This window comes from Heloderma suspectum, chromosome 6 (genome assembly GCF_057233095.1).
Source record: "Heloderma suspectum isolate Gila_16-S chromosome 6, 16-S_ref, whole genome shotgun sequence".
Taxonomy (NCBI): Eukaryota; Metazoa; Chordata; class Lepidosauria; order Squamata; family Helodermatidae; genus Heloderma; species Heloderma suspectum.
Window position 1 is genome coordinate 78,079,427 of NC_139463.1, and position 11,071 is coordinate 78,090,497.

Sequence of the window (11,071 nt, forward strand, 5' to 3'; positions counted from 1 at the left end):
TTCCTTCCTTCCTTCCTTCCTTCCTTCCTTCCTTCCTTCCTTCCTTCCTTGACTACCTCCTTGCTATTTTCTTTAACTGTCTGTGAGGGCAGGGATAAAACTTCAGTTTTCCTACTATCACAACTAGAGCTTGAGCAGTAAAATATCTAGAAATAAGTCCTCACCCCCACCCCATAATCAAAACATTGTTCAAACAACTTTAAATTCAAACAGGAAGTGAATGTGAAAGGATGTTATTGCTTATTTGACTTGACTGATCTGAAAAAGGTTTAGCAAGATTAAGGACATACTCAGTTTATTATGAAGCAGAAGAAATGTTTTACTGTTTGTTTTCTGAAACTAGGCAAAGGAAAGTTGTGTATCTGAGAATAACTCAACTAGCACCTCTAATAATGACATTTAAAGTAGGGCTCTGCACAGATGCCCCAAAGTGACCCTGAAGTGACCCTCCATTCCAACTCTCATCCAATTCCGAAGCAAGGTTTGGATATCCGGATCGCCCCTTTGGGGCATTTTCCCATTGACTTGCATGGGAAAACACAAATGGTCATAACCTTTTAAGGTGTTATGATACAGGCATGAAATATGGGGACCTCTCCACCCCCCTGGAGAGGAGGCCATGTGCAAAATTTCATACAGTTTGCACCAGCATTTTTTGTGCTAGGCAGAGTTGAAATCTGATGTTTTCCACATAAACTCTCAAAGCAAAGAGCTGTAACATCTCCCTGTTTCCACACAGACGTGACATCTTGGCTTCTCCCAGCCCCCCTCCAGGGCATGGCACCCTCCAAAGCCCAGGCAGTTTGGCCCACTGGCTTGTGTGCAAGGTGCAGGTGAAATGTGAGTTTTTCCAGGAAAACTCCCAAAACCTAGAGCTGTAACTTCTCCCTGTTTCCATGGATGTGTGTGAAACCTGGGATTCTCCCAGCTTCCTTCCAGGGTATCACCCCCACCCCAAAGCCCTGCCAGTTTGGCCCACTAACTTGTGTGCTAGGTGCTGGTGAAATTTGATTTTTTTCCAGGAAAACTCCCAAAGCCAAGAGCCGTAAATTCTCCCTGTTTCCACTCATGCAAGAGACACCTGGGACCCTCCCAGCACCCCTCAAGGGCATCCCACCCACCAAAGTCGAGGCACTTTGGCCTCCTGGCTTTTGTGCAAGGTGCTGGTGAAATCTGAGGCTTTCCAAAGAGGCACAGAAAGCAAAGAGCCATAACTTCTCCCTGTTTCCATGCACGCATGTGAAACCTGGGCCCCTCCCAGCCCCCCTCGAGGGCATCCCACTTGCCAAATTCCAGGCACTTTGGCTCACTGGCTTGAGTGCAAGGCACTCGTGAAATTTGATTTTTTCCAGGAAAGCTCCCAAAGAAAAGAGCTGTAACTTCTTCCAACCTCTGCCTAGGGATGGAGGAGAATTTCTCCTGAAACTTCGGGGGGCCGAGTGCCAATGTGTTCGGCCCCCCGAAGTAGTTTCGGGGAGAAATTCTCTGCACCCCCCCACCCCCCGCACCCCCCCGGGACGGGATTTACCTTTCCCAAATGTCCCTCCCAGCGGCAGGTCCCGGTGGCGGTTCGTCAGGTCTTTGACAGGGGCAGAGGCAGCAGCTGGTCTTTCGACCGGCTGCCGCCGCCGCCATTCCAATAAAAGTAAAAAAAAAAAAAAACGCCCCCGTGATAGGCTATGTGACAATTAACGTAGCCTATCACGGCTAGATTTGCAAAGTCAGCCGTGATAGGCTACTTAAATCGTCACGTAGCCTATCACAGGTGACTTAAAAAAAAAAAAAGTGTGTACGCAAATGGCAGCCCCCATAGGGAACCGCCATTGGCGTTCCTTATTTGGTCGCTGTAGTCTATGTAAAGATTACGTAGACTACGGCGAAAATAAGGGCAACTCTATTTGCGTTGCCCTTATTTTTGCCATAGTCTATGTAAAGATTTACATAGACTACAGCGACCAAATAAGGAATGCGAATGGCGGATCCCTATGGGGGCCGCCATTTGCGTACGCACTTTTTTTTTTAAAAAAAAGTCACCCGTGATAGGCTACGTGATGATTAATGTAGCCTATCATGGCTGACTTTGCAGATCTAGCTGTGATAGGCTACGTTAATCGTCACGTAGCCTATCATGGGGGCGTTTTTTTTTAACTTTTTATTTCGCGGCCGGGCGAGGCGGGAAGCCTCCCCCCCGGCCTGAATTTCGGCCGGGCGAGGCAGGAAGCCTCCCCCCTGGCCTGAACTTCGGGGGGAGCAGTGAAGCGCCTCCCCCCCCACCACAAAGCAAGCTGTGAGTCCAGGTAAGTGGCTTTTCGTGCACTCCTACCTCTGCCCCTGCCAACATCCCAAAGATGCCTCATATTGTGCTGAATTGCTTTGCCACACAGTGGACTGTTCTTGGAATAAGAAGGTAATTAATATAAATACTGTGTGTTGTGCTTTCTCAACACTGCCTTGAAATCTGGATGTATAGTGTTGGTGGAACTACAACCTAGCATGCACACAGACAGTACATGGACAGAGACACGCAAGAGCTGAAGAAAAGCAGAACTACCTAAGCAAATGATGAGTGTCTTTAACTTGTTGTTTTATATTTCATGTTCTTTTATAGAAGGCAGGATAACTTCAAGAAATACAGGGCAATATAGCAGGCAATCAGATAACAGCCAAATCAAACCCTAATTAAAACAACAAAAAACCTTCTTTAATTTCTGTTTTGGGAGGATCAACACAGAGAAGACACAAATGGTTCACTTCAGTGGGGGTGGGGACAAACACTACACACATAGGCTGCTATAATATGTCTTTCTTTAAGGATTTAGAAAGAAAGAAACTAAACGCTTGAATATGACTTAAAAGAGGGGGTAACATGCCCAGAAGTCAATGTTTGTTTTTAAAACTCTAAATAAGACTGGGTTTGTATAAATCTAACAGAGACACAGTTGACTAGGGATGTACGAAAGTTACTTACCTTTCGTGGATTATGTTGATGGTGGGGGGGGAGGTGTTCCATCCCTCCCCCCCGAATCCTCAATGGGGGGGGAGGCGATCCGTTCCTCCCCCCCAGAATCTTCAATGGCCGGCTGTGCTCTGCGGCAGCTCCGCGGAGCAGCCGGCCAGGCCCAGCCCAGCCCAGAGCCATTCGCAGCCAGATTTCTGGCCGCGGAGGGCTCTGGGAAAAAAAAAAAACCCCACGTACGCAAATGGCATAAAGATGTAAATCTTTACATAGGCTAAAACAGCTAATCAAAAAGGGACGCAAATAGCGCCCGCTACGCTATTTGCATTCCCCTTTATTTTCGCCGTCAAATATTTACGTAGACTAAGATGGTCAAAGATAAGGAACGCAAATGGCGGCAGCCGGAGCCGCCGCTGCCTGGAAGATCCGCCCCAGGTAAGTCTCGTCCCGGGGAGGATCCGCGGGGGAGCGGGGGGTGGCAGGCCATTACGCCACGGAGTTCGGAGGGCCGAATGCACTGGCATTCGGCCTCACCGAGATCCATGGCGGAGTTCTCTGCCATCCCTACAGTTGACTGACAAAAATGACAAGAAAATAGAACAGAGAAAGTAGAAGTAAGGTTCGACATTATACAACAATGCAGCCTTTTCCGAAGTCCAAAATCGAGATAAACAAACCAACACAGGAATGGTGGGGAGGGGGAGCATGGCAGCATCTTGAAAGGAAAAGCTATGTTAGTTTGAAAAAATATGAAAAGGAGAGATGAATCTAATCAAATACAAATAACAAATGAGTTGAAGGTACAAAGATATAGGAGAAAGTGGCTAGAAGAGGTGCTGCAAAAGGCACTGTCCCAAAGGGGATGGATGATCAAGGAGCGAGGGAAAGGAATGCTCCCAGTTAGGGATGGCAGAGAATTCCGTTTTAACCTACATAAATATTTACATAGGCTAAAACGGCGAATCAAAAAGGGATGCAAATAGCGCCCGCTACGCTATTTGCGTTCCCCTTTATTTTTGCCGTCATAGTCTATGTAAATATTTATGTAGACTAAGACGGTGAAAGATAAGGAACGCAAATGGCGGCAGCCGTAGCCGCCGCCATTTGCGTACGCGGTTTTGTTTTGTTTTTTAACCCACCCAGCCATGATAGGCTACGTAAAGACTTATGTAGCCTATCACGTCGTGTTTTTTTTTTAAACCTAGCCATGATAGGCTACATAACCTTTACGTAGCTATCACGTCTTTTTTTTTTTTTTAACAAGTGTGGAAATGGTGGCGGAGGCAGCCAGTCGGAAGACCAGCCGCCGCCGGAGCTGCCGCCACCCGGAAGATCCGCCCCAGGTAAGTCTCATCCTGGGGGGGATCCGTGGGGGGCGGGGGGGTGGCAGGCCTTTCCACCACGGAGTTTGGGGGGCCGAATGCACTGACATTCGGCCTCACCGAGATCCGTGGCGGAATTCTCTGACATCCCTAAAATTCTGAGGAAAGCCTAATGGTTATCAAAATTGAATCAAATGAAGGAACAACTCCTTGGAATGCATGCGCACACATACGCACAAACGATCATCTACCTGCACCAACCCTCTCTTCCAAAGACACAGCTAGCGCAATGACCGAATGCAGCCTTCCACCGAAGTATATACCCCCTTCCTCCAACACTCTCTCTGATTGGAGACTGCTAGCATCAGTTCTGGCTGAGGGTTCCTATTTGCCAAAGCACACTCCCTCCTCCTCCTGCACTCGCTTTCCCCCTCCCTCCTCCTCCTCATGCCCCTCCATGTGAGTGTTGAGAAGCTGATACATTTTGGAGACAGCCTGTCTGCACTGCTAAGGCATTCAGTAGATCTGTGAAATACGAGGCAGAGGGGGCTCTTCATGGGGGGCACATGTCGCCCCAGGGCACTTCGGTATTGCTCTGAACCACTTCGTATCATGAGGCTTTTGCTCCAAAACAGCCCCCTTCACCTCGTTATTCGGACTTCGTAACGAGGTGGTGCACAGCCCTAATTTAAAGTTATGCATTGTGTTTCCCTATAAAGTCTTCAATGTGGCTGTACTTGTGTAGGTACAATTTAACTACCTATGAAAATTTATATCCTAGATATGAAATTCTATATAGTACTTACATGTCACCCAGTCCATTTCTGCTAAACTGAATGCTGCTCTTCTTTTTATCTAAGAAGTGGAGGGTTAAAACATAGCTCTTAAAAAAAAAGCAAGCATATCTTAGAACTGAAGGTTAAAGCAACTATGCCAATCAATGATAACCCACCAAATTCCTGAAATGTAGCCCTACCAATGATTTTTTAAAAAACCCTACACTAAAATGTTATGGGAAAAGTTCATGAGAATCTCATTTTGTGCAAGACTTAAGGGAAACGTGATTTAAGCTACAATCGGATACCCATTTACCTGAGAGTAAGCTCCACTGAACTCAGAAGGGCTAATTTTTCAGTAGGCATGCATACTGTTTGAGATGTAATAAATATATTCTCTGTTCTTTTGTTAATGATTTCTTTAAAAAAACACAGACATATTCCTTTTTCTTGTTTGTTTTGGTAGTGTATGCATACATAATAGAGATGGAGCAGAGGAACATTTCAGAGGTGTTGGGATTTGTTCTCCTAGGACTTTCTCAAGTCAAAGAAGTCCAGCTTGCCCTCTTCTTATTATTTATACTTTTCTATTCATTGATCCTGCCTGGAAACATCCTTATCATTGTTACCATCTGGATGGACCACCACTTGGGTTCCCCAATGTATTTTCTCCTAGCTAACCTAGCCTTCCTTGATATCTTCTACTGCTCTGTCACCCCACCAAAGATGCTAGCTGATTTCCTAAGGCAGCATAAGATGATCTCCTATCGTGGGTGCATGTGCCAGCTCTTTTTCTTGCATTTCTTGGGAGCAGCTGAGATATTCCTGCTGATGGCCATGGCCTATGACAGGTATGTGGCCATATGTAGACCATTGCAGTACCTATATCTTGTGAGCAGAGGGGTGTGTTGCACCTTAGTGGGGGCTTCATGGCTTGGAGGATTTGTTCATGCTATCATCCTTGTCATTTTGACCCATCGGCTCCCCTTCTGTGGGCCCAATATCCTGGATAATTTCTTCTGTGATGTCCATCAGGTCATCAGACTGGCCTGTACTGATACAAACAGGGTGGAGGTCCTGACATTCATCAACAATGGTCTTGTTATACTGACCTCCTTCATACTCTTGGTAATCTCATACACAATCCTTTTGCTCAAACTGAAAACTAGTAATACACAAGGGAAGAGCAAAGCCTCATCCACCTGTATCACCCACATTATTGTCATCTTTGTGATGTGTACTCCAGCCATCTACCTTTACATATACCCTTCAGAACCCTTACCCATGGACAAGATGGTGGCTGTCTTCCATACTGTAATCTTCCCCTTATTAAACCCAGTGATCTACACAATGAGGAAAAAAGAAATCAAGAACTCTATGAAGAAGTTAATCAAAAGGCACATTCTCTGGACTACAGAGTAAAAATAAACAGAAAACTAGGAGGTGTAAAACATAAAGCCTTGGAGTTGTGCTCCTTTATCCGAGTGAAATGTTGTATACCCATATATTAGCTCCAAATATAGGTTTGGATCCAGATATAGTCATTCTTAGAGTAGACCCACTGAAATAAGTGGGACAAGTTAGTCATGATTAATCTAAGTCCCATTGATTTCAGTGGGTCTTCTCTGAATATGACTACATCTGGACCCAACCCATGATACATTTCAATTTCTATTGATCTTGTACCTAGCACATTGTCTAAAATTAACCCCCAACTATTTTTTTTAAATTAAGTAAGCGTTAAAAAATGAACACAACACAAAATCCAGAGATCAAGACTTAGTCATACTTAGAGTAGACCCATTGGTACTGGTAAATAATTTTGCTTCTAATGTAGTTGTAACTAATTGGTCTTGTTACATACAGTATATGGTTTCACATTCCCTCCAACTTTACTAAACTAAGAACTACGGGTTTTGTTTTTCTTCTTAATTTCTCATGTCTGCATTTTAAGTGCCCTGTGAGATCCAATCATTTATGGAGACAGATTTGGATAACTAACAGTGTCAATATTTTCAAAGGGGAAGTGGATATTGCTTTTTCACCAGTCTGTCTTGGTACAACCAGTGGTCTTTTACTCTGGATAAAATGTAGGGTAATTCATTTGCGAAAAGAGAATAGTAAGGCTACACTACTTCGGACTAGGGGTGCACGAAAGCCACTTACCTGGTCTCGCAGCTTGCTTCGCGGTGGGGGGGAGGCGCTTTGCTGCTCCCCCCAAAGTTCAGGCCGGGGGGGGGAGGCTTCCTGCCTCGCCCGGCCGAAATTCAGGCCAGGGAGGAGGCTTCCCGCCTTGCCTGGCCGAAATTCAGGCCGGGGAGGAGGCGCCTCGCCTCACCCGGCCGCGTAATAAAAAGTTAAAAAAAAAAACCACCCCCGTGATAGGCTACGTGACGATTTATGTAGCCTATCACGGCTAGATCTGCAAAGTCAGCCGTGATAGGCTACGTTAATCGTCACGTAGCCTATCACGGGTGACTTAAAAAAAAAAAAAAGCACATACGCAAATGGCGGCCCCCATAGGGAGCCGCCATTCGTCTTCCTTATTTGGTCGCTGTAATCTACGTAAATCTTTACGTAGACTACGGCGAAAATAAGGGCAACGCAAATAGCCTTGCCCTTATTTTCGCCGTAGTCTATGTAATCTTTATGTAGACTACAGCGGCCAAATAAGGAATGCGAATGGCGGCTTCCTATGGGGGCCGCCATTAGCCGTACGCGCTTTTTTTTTTAAAGTCACCCGTGATAGGCTACGTGATGATTTACGTAGCCTATCATGGCTGACTTTGCAAATCTAGCCATGATAGGCTACGTTAATCATCACGTAGCCTATCATGGGGACTTTTTTTTTTTTTTAGTTTTATTGGAATGGCGGCAGCAGCAGCCGGTCGCAAGACCGGCTGCCGCCTCTGCCCCTGTCGAAGACCTGACGAACCGCCGCCGGGACCCACCGCCGGGAGGGACATTCGGGAAAGGTAAGTCCCGTCCTGGGGGAGGTGCGGGGGGCAGGGGGGTGCAGAGAATTTCTCCCCGAAACTACTTCGGGGGGCCGAACACGTTGGCTCTCAGCCCCCTGAACTTTTGGGGAGAAATTCTCCCCCATCCCTACTTCGGACTGCCTTCCAACAAGTTCTCTCTTGGTATTGGTCGGAACTACCTGCATGCAATGGTTCAGCACTGACTTTAGATACATTGTGGGATCTGCTATTGCTGTTGGTCCATAAAAATCTAAATAGAGGGCAGCATCCAGCAAAAGGCAAACAGAGAACAACAATATCTACTGGTGCTCATATTCCATATCGGAGAACAAATTAGTAATGCTCCTAGGGTTTAGATTTTGAGGGATATTAGGACTATTAAGCAGATAGAGTGATGTGAGTGGAGGGACAGAGAAGCAAATGGTGTGATGAAGATCCATGACTAACAATCATATGGTGGGGTGGACAGGACATGGATACATTTTAATAGGAATGTAGCCAGAATTGTCTCCTTCATGGATCACTGCCTTGCTGTGGGGGAGGGGCTTGCGTAACTCAGTGAAGCCATAAGCTATGCCGTGCAGGGCCACCCAAGATGGACAGGTCATGGCAGAGAGTTCTGACAAAATGTGGTCCACTGGAGAAGGAAATGGCAACCCACTCCAGTATTCTTGCCAAGAAAACCCCATGGAACGTATCACAAGGCTAAAAGAGATGACGCCGGAAGATGAGCCCCTCAGGTCGGAAGGTGTCCAATATACTACTGGGGAAGAGCAGAGGGTATTTCCAAGTAGCGCCAGAAAGAGTGAAGTGGCTGGGCCAAAGCTGAAAGGACACTCAGCTGTGGATGTGTCTGGTGGTGAAAAGAAAATCCGATGCTGTAAAGAACAATATTGTTTAGGAACCTGGAATGTCAGATCAATGAATCAAGGTGAGCTGGAGGTGGTCAAATATGAGATGGCAAGATTGAACATCGACATCTTGGGAATCAGCGAACTAAAATGGACAGGCATGGGCAAATTTAATTCAGGTGACCATTATATCTACTACTGTGGGCAAGAATCCCTTAGAAGAAATGGAGTAGCACTCATAGTCAACAAAAGGGTGGGAAAGGCAGTACTGGGGTACAATCTCAAAAATGATAGAATGATCTCAGTACAAATCCAAGACAAACCATTCACCATCACTAATTCAAGTCTTTTCTCCAACCACTGAGGCCGAAGAAGCTGAGGTTGATTGGTTCTATGAAGACCGACAACACCTTCTAGAACTAACACCAAAAAAAGATGTCCTCTTCATCATAGGGGATTGGAATGCTAAAGTAGGAAGTCAAGAAATCACTGGGATAAGAGGCAAGCATGGCCTTGGTGTACAAAATGAAGCAGGACAAAGGCTAATAGACTTTTGCCAAGAGAACACGCTGATCATAGCAAACACTCTTTTCCAAGAGCACAAGAGGCGACTCTACACATGGACATCACCAGATGGTCAATATCGAAATCAGATTGATTATGTCCTTTGCAGCCAAAGATGGAGAAGCAATATACAGTCAGTCAAAACAAGACCTGGAACTGACTGTGGCTCAGATCATGAGCTTCTTATTGCAAAATTTTGGCTTAAATTGAAGAATGTAGGGAAAACCACTAAACCATTCAGGTATGACCTAAATCATATCCCTGATAAATATACAGTGGAGGTGAGGAATAGATTTAAGGGATTAGACCTGATAGACAGAGTGCCTGAGGAACTATGGACAGAGGTCTGTAACATTGTTCAGGAGGCAGCAACTCAATCCATCCCAAAGAAAAAGAAATGCAAGAAAGCCAAGTGGCTGTCTGATGAGGCTTTACAAGTAGCTGAGGAAAGAAGGGAAGTGAAAAGCAAGGGGAAAGGGGGAGATATCCAACTCAATGCAGAGTTCCAGAGAATAGCAAGGAGAGACAAGAAGGGAACGTTTTGTGCAAAGACGGGCATGATAAAGGACAAAGAAGGCAGGGACCTAACAGAAGCAGATGAGATTAAGAGGAGGTAGCAAGAATACACAGAAGAACTATACAGGAAAGATCTGAATGTCCCTGACAGCCATGATAGTGCGGTCACTGAACTTGAGCCAGACATCCTAGAGAGTGAAGTGAAGTGGGCCTTAGGAAGCATTAGTAACAACAAAGCTAGCGGAGATGACGGTATTCCAGCTGAGCTATTTAAGATCCTAAAGGATGATGCTGTTAAAGTGCTGCATTCAGTATGCCAACAAATTTGGAACACTCAACAGTGGCCACAAGACTGGAAAAGGTCAGTTAACATTCCAATTCCAAAGAAGGGCTATGCCAAAGAGTGTTGAAACTACCGTACAATTGCGCTCATTTCACATGCCAGCAAGGTTATGCTCAAAATCCTACAAGCTAGGCTTCAGCAGTATGTGAATCGAGAACTACAGGAAGTACAAGCTGGGTTTCAAAGAGGCAGAGGAACTAGAGATCAAATCGCCGGGAGAATTATCAACAACCTCAGATACACAGACGATACCACCCTAATGGCAGAAAGCGAAGAGGATCTCAAGAGCCTCTTGTTGAGGGTGAAAATGGAGAGTATGAAAGCTGGCTTGAAACTCAACCTCAAAAAAATGAAGATCATGGCATCTGGCCCCATCATCACTTCCTGGCCTATAGAAGGGGAAGAAATGGAAGCAGAGACAGATTTTATTTTCTTGGGCTCCAAGATCACTGCAGACGGTGACTGTAGCCATGAAATTAAAAGACACTTGCTCCTTGGGAGGAATGCTATGGCAAACCTAGACAGCATAGTAAGAAGCAGAGACATCACCTTGCCGACAGAGGTCCATCTAATCAAAGCTATCGTTTTCCCAGTAGTAATGTATGGCTGTGAGAGCTGGACTATGTAGGGATGTACGAAAGTCCCTTACCTGATCCCGAAGCTTGATTTGTGGTGGGGGGGAGGCGCTCCGTCCCTCCCCCTGAAATTCTGGTGGGGGGGAGGCACCCCATCCCTCCGGCCGCGAATCCTCCTGTCCTGCTGGGA

General features: G+C 45.9%; 1 protein-coding gene across 1 annotated transcript; it reads left to right on the forward strand.

Moving 5' to 3' along the window:
* The first annotated feature begins 4,220 nt into the window (after positions 1–4,220).
* Positions 4,221–6,476, forward strand: LOC146341309 (olfactory receptor 4M1-like). Its single transcript, XM_084808317.1, has one exon. It carries the CDS (start codon positions 5,541–5,543, stop codon positions 6,474–6,476), a length of 936 nt encoding a protein of 311 aa, XP_084664443.1. The 5' UTR covers positions 4,221–5,540.
* Positions 6,477–11,071: the final 4,595 nt, after the last annotated feature.

Coding starts and splice junctions, on each gene's coding strand:
- LOC146341309 (XM_084808317.1), top strand. CDS start 5,541: ATGGAGCAGAGGAACATTTCAGAGGTGTTGGGATTTGTTCTCCTAGGA.